The sequence below is a fragment of the Blennius ocellaris genome, assembly GCF_963422515.1.
Source record: "Blennius ocellaris genome assembly, chromosome: 3".
Taxonomy (NCBI): Eukaryota; Metazoa; Chordata; class Actinopteri; order Blenniiformes; family Blenniidae; genus Blennius; species Blennius ocellaris.
Window position 1 is genome coordinate 26,019,784 of NC_137652.1, and position 19,688 is coordinate 26,039,471.

Genomic DNA, 19,688 nt, shown 5'->3' on the forward strand with positions numbered 1-19,688 from the left:
TTCTTTAAAATTTTCCATAATTTGCTTGGTGGTTTGGCCGGATTGGAACCTCTTTGGGGCCACGTTTGGCCCACGGGTCTCATGTTTGACAACCTCGTGTAATATTTATATCAATAGGAACATATAACTTCAACTGAACCATTTCGTAGTGTATGTGTGGGTAAAAAAGAAATGGAGCAAACACATTTTTGAGAGGGTAAACTTTACTATTCATCATATTTGCTTCAAAACACTCTAAAAAAACATTTTTGGACAACTTTTGAGATTTGATTTTCTTGTTATCAAAGGAGAAACACTTAAAGAAAAACTGTGATTGTGTATCAAGCCAAGCCAAGGCCAAGCCATGTATAAGTTACATGCCATAAATATCAAGTTAATTTGTATTTTTCCCCAACATGGTAGACACTAATCCAGCAGAAAATGTGTTAAAAAGTCTCATTCTGACATCTTGAGATAGTAATTGCTACATTATTCTCCACCACCATTCTGTGAACAAACAAAACCCCCAACTGATTGACAAATTATCTACATTACTGAGGCACATAGTTTGTGAAGTCTAAAATATTATGGCTTTCCGTCACAATTAGTTAAACTGTTGGTCTTTGCATTGATTTTCTGATTGATGAATAGTTCAATAAGGCTATTTAGCGTCTTGCAGACACTCCCTCTATCACTGTGGGTAAAGTCAACCTTTTCTTTCCAATCTGCAACGTGGTAAGTTAGACAAATGGACAAAACACTCGTTCATGAGATCCACGTCCACGTTTTCCCAGTTCCCAGCTGGATTTTCTCAAGTCGCAGCTCTGAGACCAGTTTAAATTAAGGCCGTGCTGAAAAGCGTCGGACGGAGCTTTTTTCATGGCGAGGCCTCATCCCAGAGCGAACGCTCGCCGAAAGACGCTCAAACAGCACTTCTGTCAAATCCGGGACGTCGAAGCGAGAGGGAGGTCTCGCCTCCTCAGCACTGCTCCTCCCCCAAAGACGCGGCAATGTCACTCAAGTCCAGGGAGTCCGAGGGGAACGGGGCTTTCCGGCCACTTTTCAGCGACTGGCTGGAGTAAACCTCCACAGACTTGGAGATGGAGTGCACGGAGCGCTCCTGGAAGTATCCGAACGCCTCCCTGGCGTGCTCCTCGCGGATGCTCTGCTCGAAGGTCTTGCGTTTGTGTCTGAACTCGATGACGGTCTTGGTGTAGGAGTTGAGCGTGGTGACGGATGCGCCCATGCAGCAGGTGAAGGATGCCCAGGCAGCGCTGATGTTTAAAAAAAAAAAGAAGAAAAAACCCCCCCATTGCAGAATTAGTTTTTCTATGTGACGTTACATTCACGGCGCCACGAAGCCGTCATTTCTTTTGCCCCCACATTGACATTTTACCTTCTGTATTTGGGGAGCTTAGTGACAATCACTTTAAGCAGACTGCGTCCCATGTGAGATCAGACAATCAAATCATCATCTCATGTACTTTTCATGCATGTTGAATAATACCCACAAAAGGTCAAGAATTGTTTACCCTCTAAAACGATTTTTCAGCATACTGCGCATATTGTAAAGAAGTGAAATATTATCCCCTTATGCAATTCCAATCACGCCTGTATTGGGGCTTTGGACACCAAAGCCTAATCCCACCATAACATGAGAGCTTTGGGATTTTTTCATTAGAGACAGTGATGCTGGAGAGAGGTGAGGCTATTGCAGGAATCAAGCTGGGGTTTTTTTTTTTTCTTCTCACATTATGAGACTTATAACACCTTAAAAAAACAAGAAACTGACAGATTGAGTGGAGACCTACCAGAAAGACCAGCCGTAGTCCCAGTTGTAGGGTCTCCACTCAGGTGGGCCGTGGGTGACTGTGACCTGGAAGACCTGTGTGTACATCACATGAGCCACCATGCCAAGAAGACCTGCAATAACACGGAGTAGCATCTATTAAAGTACGCGAAAGAATAAGAATCATATAAAATGTTGTGATTTAAATCTGAAATATTAGAGAAAAAGGACATTTTATGCACACACAGTGACACACGTGAGGAAAATACATTGTAATGATGTTATCACGTCATAGCGTTAAATCAATATTCAGTTATCTTTGACTTTTGGGGAATTTGTGGACATAAAATATTACGGGGAAAAACTGAATTTAAATATGTTTCTAAGGATTGATCCAACATGTTTTGCACTCTATTATAATCAAACATGCCAGTTCAGGTCATTAAAGTCTTGACAGTGTAACTGTGGCATTTCTGAACATCAAAAAATCAACAAGAAGCTCACTTTATTCTTCAGGATTGTCACAATATCTCACTTATTTGCTATGTGTTATAGTCTGAAATCACAATATTCAAGAAAATTTAGTATTAGAAAACTTTTTTTCCCTTTTAAATCTGGCTTTATGCGTCAGAGAACATTTAAAAGCCGTAGACTTCAGGTCTGTGTCTGCTTCTCCATGGTATCATACCACCTGCTAACCTGAGGAACTATAAAAGAGCGTTTCAGATCAAGACAGACTGAATGGCGCTACCTGACAACACGGTGAAGACGGCAGCGAAGGCATTGAGTTTGAGCCCGTCGATGATGTTGCTGGAGTGGACCAGCTCCAAACACATGAGGCTGAAGCCCACCACCAGCAGGACGATGTACAGCATCTCAGAAACCAGCGACAGCCACAGAATTCCTGCAAAAAAACAAACAGAAGAACCACCCTCATATATTAACATCAAAATCAATCCACTTCGGGTTTGTTTTAGACAAATGCATGGAAAGACACTTTCCATCATCCGGCTCCATGCTGATATGGAACCAGAAAACCACTTATCTTATGTAAATCATTATCTAAACCTGACAACAAACCGATCCCTCCAGCAGGTAATACAGACAGATCATAATAAACAGAAGCTGAATTTTCCTCAAAGATGTCATTCAGCTTTCTTATGAATTTCACTGTCAGCTCATCTGGCTGCACATATAAATTCATTATTCCTAATCGCAGCCCCAGTCTTTACTGAGATACCCTAACGTCTCACAAAACTGACAGAAATGGAACTTTTCTCAGAGGAGAGGTTCAACAGAGCCACACTAACACTACAAATCTTCTGTGTGGATGTGATTACAGGTAAAAACTGAACGTCTTCGCTGATATTAAACCTGCAGTCACTGCCACAGAGCACAATAAATATACATGGAGTCAATAATTTATTTAGAAACTGTCTAAAGTCTTGGGCTAATTTAACTATATCGTTGGTTATTTGCACTGACTGGAAATGTCCTGCACTAATATTCATTCTGTTTGGTTTATCTGTAGTTTCAGCTCATGCTAAACTACGCATTTTCTATAACCGTGGTTTTTAAAAGGTGTTGATAGGATAAGATCGCTTTACACGGCTTGAACCACACTGTGACCCCTCAACAATAAAATTATTTTTTCACAGTATCAAATATGATCTCAGTGCCTCATGGGCAGAATGCTTTGTGTGGTAGCTACATGAATTCTATGTAAAACCTTTATATCTAGTCTACAGCTGGTGTAACTGTCTGTTACCCTTATCATTTGATTTATGACTGGAATTAGTCTAAGATATACTTAAAATAATGTAAAACCTTTTTATAACACTTCAGTTATTCATTTCTACAAATGCACACTAATACTCTTATATTGTATTCTGCTGTTGCAAAGAATTTCCCAAATACATTAAAAAAAACTGTGCAATATGTAAACAAACAGTAGTGCAAAATTACATTAAAACGTGTTTCTATGCAAATGTGACAACGGGAGTAATTGGAGCAGCATGAAGAGTGTGTAATCAATGTGTAGCAGTTGGTTTCTTCTGCAAATTATTTGGCACTTTTTGTTATGATAGATAATGGGGCTTCTTATAAAAGTTATTTACTTATTTTTAGTCCTTGATTTTTCAGTATGTTCAAAAATATAGATGTAAAAAGATTATTTATATATTTCTTATGAAGTGAAATGTACTTTTAAATCAGTCTGTACTTCATCCTACCCCCTTTTGAACATGTAAAGCAAGTGCCAATTGCAAAAAATTGGAGCGTAATCTCGCTAAAATAAATATTTGACCTCCTGACGAGAAGCAGCGGACACTCACCTTTCTCTGACGCTGGAGCTAAATCGATGAAACTTCTGCACCTCTCACCTGGCAGGGAAAATAAGAAGGATGATGTGAGAACACTGCGTCAACTTCCTCACATGTTTTGTGGACAAGTTGTTTAAAAAAAATTTGGGATTTACAGACTGGATAAACTGTAAAAAACAATTCCAAAAAAATAAAAAATCCCTAATCTGCGTTTTATTCCCTCCTTCTGTCCAGGTGTGTTTGACAGGCTAATCCCACCGGCAACACAAAAGTAGGATCACAATGAAACACCCAAAGATCAGCAGTTCAGGAGTGGCTGAACATAAGGCCAAAATACAGCTTTTTGGAGCTGCAGGTTTCTGTAAATACATGTTGTTCTTAATACAAGAAGATGATTATTGAATATCTATTGAATATTGGAGAAGGGGTAGGGTTTAAGTTTACTTCTTCATACCCCTTTTCAGGTACGTTAATTAGATACATGAGGTGTGTGTGTGTGTGTGTGTGTGTGTGTGTGTGTGTGTGTGTGTGTGTGTGTGTGTGTGTGTGTGTGTGTGTGTGTGTGTGTGTGTGTGTGTGTGTGTATGTATGTATGTATGTACAGTATGTATGTATGTATGTATGTATGTATGTATGTATGTATGTATGTATGTATGTATTGTGATAAGTATATGTGGGTATACTTAAACTATATTTTCATAAGCCATAATTTCATTATTCACGATCATCAAATGTTGTATATATATTTTGTATATATGTGTGTCTGTGTATATAGGGAAAGTGGTTATGTATGTGATTGCACACAATGTTTGAAATGTCACATGTCTGAAATGAATGAATTAAAAAAGACAGATACTCATATCACAGTTCTGGAAAAAAAAAATAAAAGAAGAAGAATTAGAATGAAATCCGGCGGTGTTCACCAGAACCGGTTACGTGCAGTGAGAGCCCGTGTGACTTGAACAAACAGGATATTAAATGACCGCCGCCACATGGGGTTTCTGCCGATTGGGATGTTTTCGCCTCCGTCGTCTGTCGAGCGAAGCTCACGGCTGGATTTGTTGAAAGTGGAACTTTAATCAGGTAGAAAGAGGGTGGCAACAGCTGTTTTGAGGAAAAACTCATCAAGGCCGCTGTTACGTAATCCTTATTAACTCAAGCTGTCTCAGGGCCGCCCCGCATCGCACTGCCACTTGATGAGATCGAGATGTGCGAGCAATTCCCTCGCTGGATAATCTGAGTCTGTGGTTTGTTTCATGAAAATTGACAGAAAAAAAAAAATGGTTTATTAGCAATGTCAGAGGGTGGGTGGGCGTGTTTCAAAAAGTTCAGATGTGAATTCTGAGACTCATCTGGCCTGACCTTTGACCTGGACTAATCGTTAGATCCTTTGTTATTAAAGCGACGACAGGAAATCGGACGCGTGCACAAACCAGCCACGCTCCGTACGTTTCACTGGAAGCTGTGAAGCAATCACACCCGGTCAGAGTGCAAGTCCCATTTTCTCTCCTTTCACGGGAGATAAAAATAGACAAAGCAATTTCACAAATAGGCGAATATGGATGAAAGGCGATTACACGGAAACCGTCATGAAGTGGAAGTGTCTCACAAAGAGCGAGTAATCTCTGTTTGAACGGAGAGTGGAGGGATTTCCATTAATGGATTTTCAGAGGTTTGTTTTGAAGTGTGGATGAAATAAAACAAATGATGAATTTAAATTGCTCTGAATCCTGAATTACTGTTTTATATTCTGCTATCATCTGTGTCAGTTTGAAACGTAACCAAATGCAGATTATGGGATATTTTAAAATGATGTAATTTGAGGGCAAATGACAAGATGGTTCAACAAAAGATAGAGACTTTTTACTGGAGGTGAGCAGCATCATTACAAAAGGATTAAATCATTGTGGAGGTTGAAAATAGGTTTTTAGCTTTTACATTGAAACGTACAGCTTTAAAATTGGAATTAAGCATTGATGTTTCCAAGTTTTTATCTTTTCTTTGTTTTCTTTGCTGTTGGTTTGTTGCTGTTTTGAGGCACTTTGAATTGTAGCTGAGGACAACAAATAAAACTGCAGTGGTGACGAGTGCGGCCATTTTCAGGTATGTCTATTTTAAAATGGTCTTTAAAGAATTTAAAATGCTTTCAGGTGAATATCAGACATCCAACAATCAAATTAAAATAGATTTTAAATTTTCGTTTTGAATTGTTGCTGAAGACAATTCTAGTCAGCAACAATACAAAATGTAGTGGTGAGAAGTGAAGCCACTTTTAGGTATCTATCTTAAAATGGCATTCAATGCACTTAAAATGCCTTAAAGTGAATATAAGACATTCAACAATCATATCAAAATGTACTTTTAAATGATCATTATTGTTCGGATTCCCGCCCACACCGTATTTTCTCAAAAACGTGACAGAATATCCAGAGGACTTTGCAGTCGAGGTGATGGAACTCTTGGCGCTCGGCTCAAATCTGCGCGTAAAGGCGCACAGACACACATTCTCTCTCTCCCCCCCCAACACACACACACACACACACACACACACACCTTCTTCTTACTTTCATCGTGGATGTTTTCCTCGCATGAAAACCAGATCCCGGTGTGGAACTGTCGGAACAGGAACCTGTCGTCGCCGGTCTCCCAGCTGTAGACCACCTTGTTGGGGTCCGTCTCGTTCACCCCGTAGTCGATGCACTGGTGCGTCCGCAGCTTGCTGCACTTGGGTTTGGGCACTCTCTGCGTCCCCACGCACCAGTACGTGGTGATGAACGCCGTGATGGAGAAGAGCAGGGCCAGGAAGTTCAAGGTAACCGACAGGAGGGTCCTGCATTTGCCAGTCGTCTTCATTGTCCGCGTGGAGGAGGCAGCGTCAAGTTCATGGGTGCGAAGTGGAGCAAGACGCACGAGCCCCGGCTACTCTCCGGCTGAGGCGGGGGGTCCCATTGCGCTCTTCCAGGGATGCACGGGACACACACATCCTCTCTGTCCGCGGCCGTGTGCGCGTGTGGACGAGCGTGTGGACGTGTGCGTGCGTGTGCCGATGTGACACATCTCCATCACGCTGACAGCCTATAGGACGTCACGTTGTCAGAGGATTTGACGCTTGTTTGCGTCAACTGTGGGATTTTCTCGAGATGCGCTCTCTCTCTCTCTCTCTCTCTCTCTCTCTCTCTCTCTCTCTCTCTCTCTCTCTCTCTCTCCCTCTCTCTCTCAGATTATGAGGACGTGTCGGAAGTTACCACTGAAACATGAAAATACTCCTTAAAAGATTTTCAGCAGAACCATCTGCAGCCTCTGATGTCACCAAAGGACCTTTTTTTTTTGGGGGGGGGGGGGGGGGGGGGGGGGTCATGAAAAGAAAAAAAAAGGGGGTAAAAGAAAAGAACTATTCCAGGAAGTGGAGACAACTTAAAAAGCACAATCATCATTTTAGCAATCCATTCTTGTCAACACGTCCACATGGTCAAAAAACATTGTATTCAAAGTTCATTACCCAAAATGCAGTTTTTCCTAGATTTCCCTCCATTTGAATATTGAGTCATAGCAGCTGCATTCAGAATCTGCAGTGTCTGTGTGAGCTGGACTGGCTCCGCCCACGCATGCCCATCTTGGGAAGAGGAGGAAGTACTTCCTCTCGTGGTGCCATGTGCCAGAGCAGAGCTGTCTGATTGTGGGAGGAGTCAAAAGGGAGGGCCTCCTTGGAGCAACACTCTTTCTTTCTTTCTTTCTTTCTTTCTTTCTTTCTTTCTTTCTTTCTTTCTTTCTTTCTTTCTTTCTTTCTTTCTTTCTTTCTTTCTTTCTTTCTTTCTTTCTTTCTTTCTTTCAACTTTATGTATCTTGTCATGACTCCCAATAAAAAAAAGTTAAAATAATTCATCCCTTTGTTACTTTCTTTACTTTTAGCATCCAGAGAAGCCGGTCTTGTCTTCCTCCTGGCTTCACTTAGCACATCATGTTTGGTTGCGTTGCACTGCAGTGGGAAGACGTCCCACTGCACGGTGAGAACATCCCCGGTTTGATTCTGAGCTTGAACACCGTTCTGTGTGGAGTTTGCACGTTCTCACTGGGTTTCCTCCTCCAGTCCATATATATATGCGTGTGTATTAGGTCAATTGGTGTCTGTGTGACCTTTCTGTGACCTGTCCAGGGTATAATCTGCATTTCGCTCATCGTCCGCAGGGATTAGATAAGTGTGATAAAGCAGTGGAGGAGATGGACGGATGAATAAACGGATGTCGGGTGGGGGGGTAGGGGTGGTGGGGGTGACGACCTGATGACTGTTCGGACTTCGAGGCCACAGAGTTGACTTTATAAACACTCATGGGAACGTTCCCTCACTTTGTCTTAGAACATTTCTCTGAAGCTGGAAGTCTTTAGGATGGTTTTTTTGTTTTTCTTGCCCCTGTGCAAACTTTGTTTACAACTCGGGGATAAACGAGGTCAGAGAATCCTGACGTGTTCGTCACCCCAGCAGCACGCCATCATCTTCAGCCCGTGGAAGATAAGCCGCACGTCAACATGACTCTTAAAAAGGAGCAAAATCAGGCCAAGACTCTCCACTGAAGTGTCCTACATACCGAGGGGCAAGCCGCTGGTAAGACTGCAGGTTAATCACACCTTGACGGGGCGGAGAGGATGGTGGGATCCAGATCCTGATCTGATTGAAAAGAATTACTGCAAATGTTGATAATTAGCCGCTTTGATCAGAGACAAATAATTCAGCTTCTTGATCAGAATGAATAGGTGATAAATCAAGAGCGTCGTGTCCCTGAATGGCCCAGCGATTCCTGCCAACAGTCGACAAGAGTCTTATTGAACATCAGCGGCAACGCCAATCTGAACAAACAGACGACGCCCAATATAAACAACAACCGCCAGGTGACGACAATCTCACACTCACGCACAGGTGGAAGTCTTCCAACTGCAATCCAACAGCAGGAGGGGGAGCTTGCAAAGAGAAAAAAAAACCACACAAAACAAAACAAGAACCACAACATAATCCCTCCAGTTAAAACAAGTAATTTGCAGAAATGTGTGCTCAAACAAAAACTAAAATGACTCTGACAAGGTTTTGCTCTGCGCACAGGACGAGATACATGGAAATGCACTGAATAGTATCATTTAATATCGTTTATTATTCATCTTCTGTGTGTTTATCCAACTTTAGGTGGTCCTAAAGTGTGTGTACGTGTGTGTGTGTGTGTGTGTGTGTGTGTGTGTGTGTGTGTGTGTGTGTGTGTGTGTGTGTGTGTGTGTGTGTGTGTGTGTGTGTGTGTGTGTGTGTGTGTGTGTGTGTGTGTGTGGGCACATTGTCTGTGTTTACGTTGGATGATTGATCTTTCTGAGTTCAGTTACTAGTATTTGCTTAACCAAAGTTTGCAAAGCTTCAGTTTCCAAGAAAACCAAGAACATCACACACACACACACACACACACACACACACACACACACACACACACACACACACACACACACACACACACACACACACACACACACACACACACACACACACACACACACACACACACACACACACACACACACACACACACACACACACACTAAACACACTCAGCATTGGTTCCTATAAGCCCACTCATCTAAAGAAACATTTTTATTTTTTTATTTTTTATTGACCCAAATACGGCGCTGTATTATTCGTACTTATATAAACATGCCATGATATTTTCTATATAGAAATCTTACGTAAGTTATCGGGACACGGGCCAGAATGGATTTCTGGCTGCTGGACTAGAACTGATCCGTTAGGATTTGATAGGAGATAATAAGACGACACGTTTCCTTACAGATTTGCCTAAGCCTGGGAATCACATGGACATGAGCATCATGAACCATCACACCGAGACAGAGAGAGGGAAAAAAAACAAAACAGACATATTAATGTTCTTTTGTCCCTCCAAACGCCTCTGAGCATGCATTGCTTCTGCATCCATCAAGACAGACGAACACGCATGCAGATTAAAATCAATCGCTCGCTCTCCTTTATGGGATCAGTCCATTTACAGGACGGCCTGGATGGAACATCACGCTACTGCAAAAAAACGCACGGACTTAAAAAGGAGCTTCTGGTATTGTGCAGAAGTATCCATGTCCAAAGAGATTAAAAGCTGTTGGAGTGCATCTTTTGAGTTGGCCTTGAATACCTTTGGACCATATGTGGCTTGAGAGTGCAAACGTAGCGAGGCCTAAGCTCTTGATAGACACAGACTTCATTTGTATTTCAGTGGCAACTTCCGCACAAAGCTGCTAAGAGTAGAATTTTCCTCTAAAACAGATATCCCCGGAGGATTAGTCCTCATAATCTGCCGTGCACTGATCCTCGAAATCATACTGTCTGGGTCCTGTGAAATCAGCTTACAGTGACAGTAGATGGTGTGTGAGCGGTTTTATGATTGGAATTGTGTGGCGTGCAAGCTTTATGTACAGTAGTGATGAATGAGGGGGGGGGGGGTTAAAAAAAAAAAAAAAAAGACAATTCTGTGGGGAGAGTGTTGCCGCTTCCAATCTGCAGAGGACATGTCACCTACTGTTGTCGCAACATGCTGCTGCGCCGCTTTCCCCGACATGCAATCGTTCACTTGGACAATAGTAAACAGGCGGAGCAAAGCCGCTGCTTCTGCTGCACACAAACCAAACAGCTGCCTCGTGTTTGAACTTGAGCATCTCCCGTAACCTCTGTGACTTGAAAACAAAACAAACAAAGGAAAAAACAAAGCTGCAGCGGATGTTTTTTTTTGAGGATAAACCGAACTGCGCTTCGTGTCGCTATAACAACTATGAAAGAGATGAAAATTAGTCCACAGTGTGATATGCAACCGTTTTCCTTTTATTTGAAAATAGCTTATTTTTTTCCAGTGTATTAGAACAACATGCTCTTGAGTGTACTTTTATTTTTTTAATTTAAAACAGTTGTCAGACAAAACATCTTAAAAACATGCACGATGCCGCCGCGTTATCACATGTTCTCGTATCGAGCGGATCCAATAGCTCTGAAGTTTCCCTCGTCATCTGACGTCCATGCTCTGGCATTCCACACCTAAAAACACTCAATTTTAAAATCGTGTCCTGGGGGAGGAAAAAAAATAATGGCATACAGCAGATAGCTCGTTCTATGTCTCGCAGTATTTTAAAGTTTGATTAGAAAGACACTCGGGCCATCGGCGGGTGCAAAATCCCAGGTGGCGACAAAACAAACCAGGATGATGCGCCCCACGAAACTTCAATTAAACGCTCGTCATTGAAAATGGAGCCGGTCTCAGTTGAGCCGTTGTTCCATTCCTCAGAATGTCAAATCCTCATTATTCAGAGACGGAACATTCCTGGAAAAAACATTTAGCAGGATAGAATCCTCTGGAAGTTCTTAACTAAACATAATTTATTAAAGAGAGCAATTTTATTATTATCTTACAAAAAAATAAAAGGACAAAGCAAACAGATATAAGCAGCCTATTAAACAACACTTTCAATGGAGTCCGATTCAGGAGAAACATTATAAAGGACAAAAACAAACAAGTTAAATTATGTATCAAATCATTCTACATGTCAGACATCATGTTAAATATAAAACAGAAAAGGACATGACGATATTGCTCATGTGTACAGTCAGGTTCTGGTGAAGTTGGACCCAGTTCTCGTCGCTACGTTATCAAATGAGAGTCGAGACGCCCGGCGTTTGTGGGAATGTGGCTTTTCTCCTCTTCCTCGGTTCTTCCGGTAAAAGTCACACGACTCTCACGACTGAGAAGTAAAAAATAATAAATCAAGCGGACGCGCGAGAGGCCGTCGGCGTGCGGAAATGTTAATGGATCCCGAGAGCAGCGGGGGCAGAGAGCGTGGCGTCGCTGCTTTTCCTCCAAGGCGTCTACGCCGAGCTGGAAACGGCCAGTTTCTTCAGGTGGTCCATGAAGACCTGCAGGCTGACGTCGTCCGTCAGGATCGGCGCTCCCGTCTCCTGCACGGCCGACACCACAAGCCAGGCGGTTACGTCATTTACTCCCTCCACAAACCCAAGCGTTTTACCACATTACTGATCTGATGCAAACTTCAATGCAGGTTAACTTATGCAAGAGCCCATTGTCTTTATAATCTCGTTCTCAGGCGGCTACAGATTAATGCTATTTTCAGCTTTCAATCTTCCCCACTTAGCAGAGGTTAGCTAATCCCGTGCGTTCAGGCAGTTTGACTTTAAAATCGTGCGATTGAACTCAAAAACTCCGTGATCACGTCTGCTTTGAGGCGAGGACGGGTCGTACCTGTCCCCAGGCGTACAGGTTGTTGTGCGTCTGCGACGGGTTGACTTTGGAGAGCAGGAAGCGAGCCTGCGAGCCGCCGTGCTCCGTGTCGATGTAGCGCGGCATCGGGAAGCGCGTCTGCAGGATCTCCTGGGCGTCGTCCAGAGGCGCCTGGAGCAGCTGCTTGAAGTTCTCGTACTCGGCCATTTCCTGGTAGCCCGCTTTTCTCCACTGGGCAATCGTCTGAAAGCGGAGAGGAAAAAGAGCGATGAAACTCCACCTGAAGGAAACTCGCCGAGACGTGACCTTTACCAGAGTGGAACGAGCGCAACGTCCAATGAGATTCTGGATACGACTTATTCACAACAAATATTTTACGACAAATTGTGGCTGAAATCATTTCTGTTGAAACAAACAATTTTCAATTAACACTTCTTTTTATTCCTGAGGCAGGTACAGTTTTGGACATTTACTCCAACATAATATGTTAAATAAAAATCTTCTGTCTTAAAAAATGAAATAAATGAATTTTAAAACAAATTTTATGTAAAATAATCTATCAAAAAATAAACAAAGTGTTAAAAAAAACAAACAAACATTGTCCTCCAGCTTGGAATTTAGATTTTTAGGAATATCGGTATGTCTGTGTTGTATAAAATCCCTTCATCGTTATGAGAGGAAGGTTTTGAAGGTTTCTGCTGGAGGGGAAAGCAGCTTTGTATTTTCCCTCCACCAGTTGAGTGAGCAGCTTCTAACTTCCATCTTTTCTGTCGTCTTGTCACTCTGAGCCGAACGTAGGACGTCGAACACGCAGCGATTATTAAGGAAGAAAATTGTCTCTGTTAAAAAAAAAAAAAGGCAAATCTAGATTTCGTACGCCGTTTAGATTGCGATGCGCGTTTCGTTTCTTTTATTCCACCGGTTTAATTGGTCACACGTTTGTATGGATTTTAAGCCGTCTGGCGATGCATCGTTTCATCCCGGCGACCACCAGGGGTCTGAGCCTCACCTCGCCGTGGTAGATGACCAGCTGGAAGAAGGTGTCCATCAGAAGGATTCGATCTGGCAGGATGCTGCTGCTGTCCAGGAGAACCGGCTATGAAGGACAAGAAATGCAAACACGACACGTTTAGATCAAGAAAGGTGGAAGAAAGAGCCGCTGCTCTGCAGCCGGTGGGACCCGACGCTGCAGAGGGTCTGAGGCTGACCTCTGGTGGTCCGTGGAAGGAATAAGAGTAGAGGATGGGCTGGATCATGATGAGCGACTGGGTCAGGTCCTGCCTGACGAAGTGGTGCCTGTAGTAAGAGGACTCGTCTGGACTGTTGTTGAACACCTGCAGGAACGGTGAGCGCCGCAGGTGGAACATGAACTGCAAGTGAAGGAGACGGCGGCAGGTTGCTTAGTAATCTCACTTCGGCAGAGTGGAAATATTGACAGAGAGGCAACAGATGTGATCAGGTTTACCTGTGGGTACAGCGACAGCGACTCTGACAGTTTGAAGGACGTGGGATCGTCTTTGTTGAATTGGCCAAACTTCTGGCACTGGGAGAAAGAAAACGAGACATCATTCGAATACTGAACATACCAGAGATTTGGCCTTGCCTCCTCACCGGCACGTCAAACGGGAGGAACACACAATGATAATCGGTGATTAGCTGATCGTAGAGGCCAACGTCAACGATGCACTTGCGTTGGTTGTTCCGTGCGTCACTCACCAGGCGGATGAGCTGTCGGTCCAGCCAGCGGAGCACGTCGGGCCCTTCCTCCGACTCCGCCCTGAACACTCCCAGCCGAGCCATGAGCACCGCGGCGGCCTCCTGGTCGAATGACGTCTCGATGTGCTGGATCTGCGACTGTGCGTCTGCCCAGCTGCAACAGCAAAGGACACAATGAGAAACATGTGAGGCTGGGCGTGGCGTTTATGAGGTCGATGGGAACATTCTACTCTACCTAATTGCAGTGGCGACATACATGAGGCACACGGGATATTAGTCGGATATTAAAAATACTCACTGAACCGACTCTAAATTAAAAGCAGAGTCTTACTTTCTAGCAATGGTGGAGACCCGTATCCGCCTCTGTGTGTTGGAGTGCTGGTACTGGGTTACAAACTGGATGGCTCCTCGGCCGCCCTGAGGCACTGGTGCATTGTGCTGCAAGGAGGAAAGGAAAACAAAAGGACCAGTAAGATCGCAGCCAACAGTCACTCCCCTCTCTTGCGTGGGCAAATTTGTCTTTTACGACAAGGAAAAACACACAAAAAGCGATTGTTTGAGGGACTTTGGTACACAAAGCTGTTATTGAGTCTCGGCGTGCCGTCACGCAATGAATGTCGAGCCGGCGGCTCACCTGGTTGACGACTTCAAAGTAAATACCCAGGGTGGTGGAAGGGTTGAGGCCGCAGATTTTCCACTGGCTGGTGCCACCGATTCCCATCTCCTGCACAAAACACAGCACGTTGGCGGCGTCCGCTCGGGGATTGCAGGAGTAAAACGGAACAATCTCTCGGCTTTTTGATCTGGGGAACTGACTCACGTTCTCTGAGACGCAGGAGCCCTTGGAGTTGAGGGAAACACACGGTCCGATGACGCCGCACACTTTCAGCTCCCTCGAGGTCTACGAAGAAAGAAGATGGGACGTCAGGTCAACGGCTCAAGCAGACACCTACAGGAAGTATTCCCTCTTCTATCTCCCGTCGTGTCTGTACCTTGACCTCCATGACGCCGCCGAAGGCCATGCGAAAGTCTCCGTTGTAATCCTTGCTGAAGACTCTCTGGAAAGTTTGCTTGAACAAGGAGGTGTTGAAGGAGTCTCCCATCACGATGTGTCCCCTGAACAAGTGCACACGCGCAATATTACACAGGGGGAACCAACAAATACAAATGGACACCCTCAAGCAGATCAATAGTATCTACGTACCCAGTGAGATTCGATAGACATTTCATCTCCAGCAGTCCGGTTTGATCGAGGGCGCAGGCATAGATGTCAATACTGTGACCATTCACTGCTGAGCGGTTTGCCATGGCTTCGTAGTACTGTTGTTAAATAAAAAAAACAAAACGATAGTGGAACATGTCAGTAAACATTTTCTACTTTGTGCAAATACATTGACTTGTGCGTCAGTCTCAGGTATTCGATTACCTTTGTGGCTTTTTTCAAATGGCGAGCGTTGTCCTTCTGGATGTCGTGCCAGGAGCGAATGGGGGTTTTCAACTCGTCTCCCACCACCATGCCGGGCCCCTGCGTGGGCGGCCCCCCGATGAAGAGCATCACACGAGCCCCCGTGTTGGGGAACGTACCCTGATGAGGAGACAGAGTGGATCGTCAGAAGCTTCTCTTCTCACCCAAATCTCAAGTTTTAATTAAGCGAATTTTTGTGTTGCTTTTCACAACACTGAGCACCGATTGTGGTCACCAATTCAAAGCTGCCTAAATGGTTACAAAATAAAATTGCTTGGATTCGAGAATTTATAGGACTTTTTAATCTCTCACTTTAACACAAGCTGATTTTCACTCTGAACCACAACAAGCAGAACTGTGTATGTATACAAAAGTATTACAAGTTTGCATTCAATGGATCCGGAGCTGCAGAGATCAGCTACATGAGCAGCGCTCAAAGTCTTACTGTCTGAACAGCCGAGACAAACCGGCACACCGGGAAATGAAATCGCGTGACAACAAAGAAGGTTAAATGTACTCCTCATAACAATAGGAATGCTTTTTAACAAGAGGAAACTAAATCATGTCAAAGCTCCAGGTTAATTAAGAAACATGGTTGAAAGAAACCTCCCGTGCAAAATGCAAATAAATGACAGCTGGTACTTCATGCCAAAAACGGGCTTTGCATTTGTCTCATACCGAACGAAACCACAATCTCATCAAGTCATGCGACTGAGCGGAGCTATATTCTAAACGGGCCCCAACTCCCACTGGCTGAAAGGAAAGTACAGACTGATCTGTTGCACTATCAGTTATATAACCACACAGATTAGCAGCAGAAGAAGAAAGAGGGGATAATGATGGCCGGGAGCAAAAGCCAGAAGGCAAACATGAGGCAGCCTTTGAACGCACGGATCTCAGCTACTGTCCCGGCAGGAATATCAGATGGTGTGCGTTTCTGAACATGTGGCACTGCTGTCGAGAATGGGCTAAAGTTCATGTCACCATGAAGTACGGACGTACGTATCTGATAATGTAATCTGAGACATGTTTATGGGTGATATGCAAGTGAACATGCAAGTGTCCAGAAACATGAGCGGTAAAGTTGCATGCTGCGATATTACGACGACTGTACCTCCAGGAGACCAACAGCAACAGACAGCGCAACGCCGGTGGAGCGCAGTGGCCGTTTGCCTTGGGGGACGGGCCAGGGGTCTCTCTGAAGCTCGCCAAGCAGGTCTGTCAGGTTCATATCCACTCGGTGGACCGGCTGAAGGAACCTGGACAGGAAACCAATGTTTGCCAAGAACAAAAGCAAAGCACCGCTGACTCTGTTTGGCAGGTGGGAACAGTCATCACGCCTACATACCTGCAGGAGGCGGTGGTATCCTGAGGGGCCGCGGGACGACCTTGTTGCCCTGCTGCTGCTGGCTTCGTTAACCCCAGCATCTCCTGTAACAAAACAGACATCAAGTTAAACAGAAAGTTTACGCGTCAATGCTACTCTTCCTGATAGAACCAATCCTTTGGATTGGATTTTAACCAACCTGGATCTGTTTGGAGGAAAGGTCCTTGGTGCCCCTGAACACATAACTCTTGGCGATGCCTTCGCAGCTGAGCTCGTGAACCTGCACCATGCGTCCGAAGGTGATGAGCCCCACCAGGGCGTTGGGTGGCAGCAGACTGAGGGACATCTGCAGGGACTCCTTGAGAGCCTGCAGGTCCTCTTCTTCCAAACAAGTGTCCACCACGTACAAGAAGATGAGAGGGGCTGAAGGTCCACGCTGTGAAAAGGGCCACAGACACTTTAATGCCTAGAGTCAAGTCATTTCCATCATTAAGCTTCAAGTCTCTCTGGAAACTGAAGAGAGACTAACTGACCCTCACAGGCTCATATTACTCAAAAACCACATGATTTATTTACGAGGTTATGAAGTATTAACCACAATAGCAGTGAGGCCATCAACAGTATTAATTAATAATGCTTATTACAGCCTTAAAATATCGGATTACATGTCTTGTCACTAAAGAAAACGCTCATCCAGCATTGGCAATCGTTGCTATTCACCGATGCGCAGTACATTTTTAGAAGATCACTTCGGGCAGAGCTCCATGAGACATGCAGAGAGAATTTACCTGCACTATGTATTCAATGGTGGAGAATTGTGGCATGAGTTCAGCAGGCTGGTTCACCTCGGATATGCCAGCATAAGAGGGAGGAAACTACGGGAAGACACAGACGCACACAGGTCAGAGTTAGCCCGTTACAGTTCATTCATCTCTAGTAGTTGGACCATCGTTAACTTACTGGGTTTCTCTGGAAGCAGAAGTTGCATGCCCATATTTTTGCTCTGAAGTCCACCTGACTGTAAATAAAGGATAAAAAAAAAAAAAAAAAAATACAAAATAAGGATTGGGACTGTAGAGACGATGAACAGTCGGTGTGTTTGTAGATGTCGTGTGCCACACCCGACATTGTGACAACTCACCTGGAAATGCTGACGTGTTAAAACGCAAATCTCTGTACAGGTTTGACCAACATACCAAAATGCTTCTCATTCCACACAATTAGATAATACGACGACAGTGTTCCAGCGACTCACCACAGCGGGTTGAGGACAGCCTTGCAGTTGGCCCGGCTGCACATGACCGGCTCGTATTGGACCGGCGGCAGGTCGGGCCTCTCTTTGAGCGGCGTGAAGAGGCAGGAGACGGGCACCACCAATCTGGTGGCTTCCAGGCGGCTGGAGGGCCAGAGGTTCCAGCTGAACCTCACCCCATCCCTGTCTTCGTTCTGCTGGATGAACTCCTGGTAGGTTGCCATCTCTGAGCTTCAGCAGAAAAATAAATAAAAAGATATATATAAATAAATAGAATAAATAAACACGCAGCGAGGCTGTGAGTCCTGGATAAGAATTGGCTGTGAACTCTGCGTCGCTGTGTTGCTCTTTAGTCTATCTGCTCTGTTCTGAAGGCTGCGGCGAACACCTCCTCTTTATATACGCATCCCTGTCATTGGAGCCTAAATAAGAAACAGACCTGCGAAAGCATGACGCAAAAAAACCTGTCATCTGAAAACTGGACAAACGTGTTTTCGCGCTGAGGTACACTTAGCAGAAGGTATCGCGGAGGTATTTTTACACGTCGTATTTGCCTTCAGATGACACAGGAAGGAAAACTCCCTTGGCAAAGCTTTATTTGTCATCCTGTTGTAGTAACGAAAGACTCTCCCTTTTACTAACACAATGTGGACCAAGAAGAATTTAACAAAACAAATAGTAAACAGAAGTTGGAGAAGGGATAATAGTGCAATGTGTCAAACAGGTACACGATTACACGGTAACCGCTGAACGTCCTGGGTGCAGATGGGTTCAACATAGCATCCCAAAACTTCCAGGAATACATGTTGACATCTCTAAATAACTTGTTCTGTCAGATCAAACGTTTAAAGTCCACAGATAACACAGAGCAGCACAACTTCCACTTCAACAGTCCAAACACGGTTTTATATACAATGACTCATTCCTGAGCACATTTGCACCTACACGTGAAGTAATAACATTATTTTGAACTGCAGGTTGAAATAAGCTGACTTTAGAAACATTTAATCAGTCAGTACAACATACCATACAGAATATAATATGTCTTTTTGAAATTCCCCCTCTGCCTATCTATTTACATTGTATATGCAGGTACATGCCAGTATATATTTTTAATACTACTAAATAAAAAAATAAAAAGCTGTTCTGGCATTTGGGATACATCCACAATATCTATGTCATTTGATTTAACAATATTTTACACACAAACTCCTGATCTATATGGGCCCTTCAGGAACCCAATATGTAGTTTTCAATGTATGGTGAATCTCATTACCGGTACCTGGAATGTGAATTCAAGTCTTCAATGCACATTAACTCTTTAAAAAAAAATTTTTTGCAGAATTTTTTGAACCCATCATGAAAACATATTTTCGATATATCAACTAAACTCTTCACATACAGTTTGCAAGTAGTCAAGTTTCATGTTCAGGGTGGAGTTAACTATTTAAACTAATGGCTTGAGTCATTTTTTTTTTACTAAAATTATTATTTCTAGCCAGATCAACTCTTGTGATACCTACATTCACTTAAGCAGATCATGTTTTGTCTCGCATTTTAGTCATTATCAAAAGAAGA

General features: G+C 43.8%; 2 protein-coding genes across 2 annotated transcripts in view; both read right to left on the reverse strand.

Annotated features, from left to right (window-relative positions):
* Nucleotides 1-958: 958 nt before the first annotated feature.
* Nucleotides 959-6,942, reverse strand: LOC308146644 (germ cell-specific gene 1-like protein; the record flags this gene model as incomplete). The annotated part of the gene is made up of 5 exons (XM_080518547.1): nt 959-1,253; nt 1,791-1,902; nt 2,520-2,672; nt 4,102-4,149; nt 6,654-6,942. The coding sequence occupies 5 exons, from the start codon at nt 6,940-6,942 to the stop codon at nt 959-961; spliced, it is 897 nt and encodes a 298-aa protein (XP_080374673.1).
* Nucleotides 6,943-10,924: 3,982 nt separating this feature from the next.
* sec23b (SEC23 homolog B, coat complex II component) overlaps nt 10,925-19,688 on the reverse strand; it is a 9,796-nt gene continuing 1,032 nt past the window's right edge. The window contains exons 2-19 of the mRNA XM_080494308.1: nt 18,114-18,341; nt 17,819-17,876; nt 17,647-17,733; nt 17,058-17,294; nt 16,880-16,962; nt 16,646-16,790; nt 15,493-15,651; nt 15,271-15,386; nt 15,059-15,182; nt 14,887-14,967; nt 14,701-14,790; nt 14,398-14,504; nt 14,067-14,220; nt 13,816-13,893; nt 13,559-13,720; nt 13,360-13,446; nt 12,372-12,593; nt 10,925-12,070 (exon numbers count right to left, since the gene is read on the reverse strand). Coding sequence (XP_080350434.1) covers nt 11,981-12,070; nt 12,372-12,593; nt 13,360-13,446; nt 13,559-13,720; nt 13,816-13,893; nt 14,067-14,220; nt 14,398-14,504; nt 14,701-14,790; nt 14,887-14,967; nt 15,059-15,182; nt 15,271-15,386; nt 15,493-15,651; nt 16,646-16,790; nt 16,880-16,962; nt 17,058-17,294; nt 17,647-17,733; nt 17,819-17,876; nt 18,114-18,334 — 2,301 coding nt within the window. The 5' untranslated portion in view covers nt 18,335-18,341 and the 3' untranslated portion in view covers nt 10,925-11,980. The remainder of the gene's footprint in view (nt 12,071-12,371; nt 12,594-13,359; nt 13,447-13,558; nt 13,721-13,815; nt 13,894-14,066; nt 14,221-14,397; nt 14,505-14,700; nt 14,791-14,886; nt 14,968-15,058; nt 15,183-15,270; nt 15,387-15,492; nt 15,652-16,645; nt 16,791-16,879; nt 16,963-17,057; nt 17,295-17,646; nt 17,734-17,818; nt 17,877-18,113; nt 18,342-19,688) is intronic.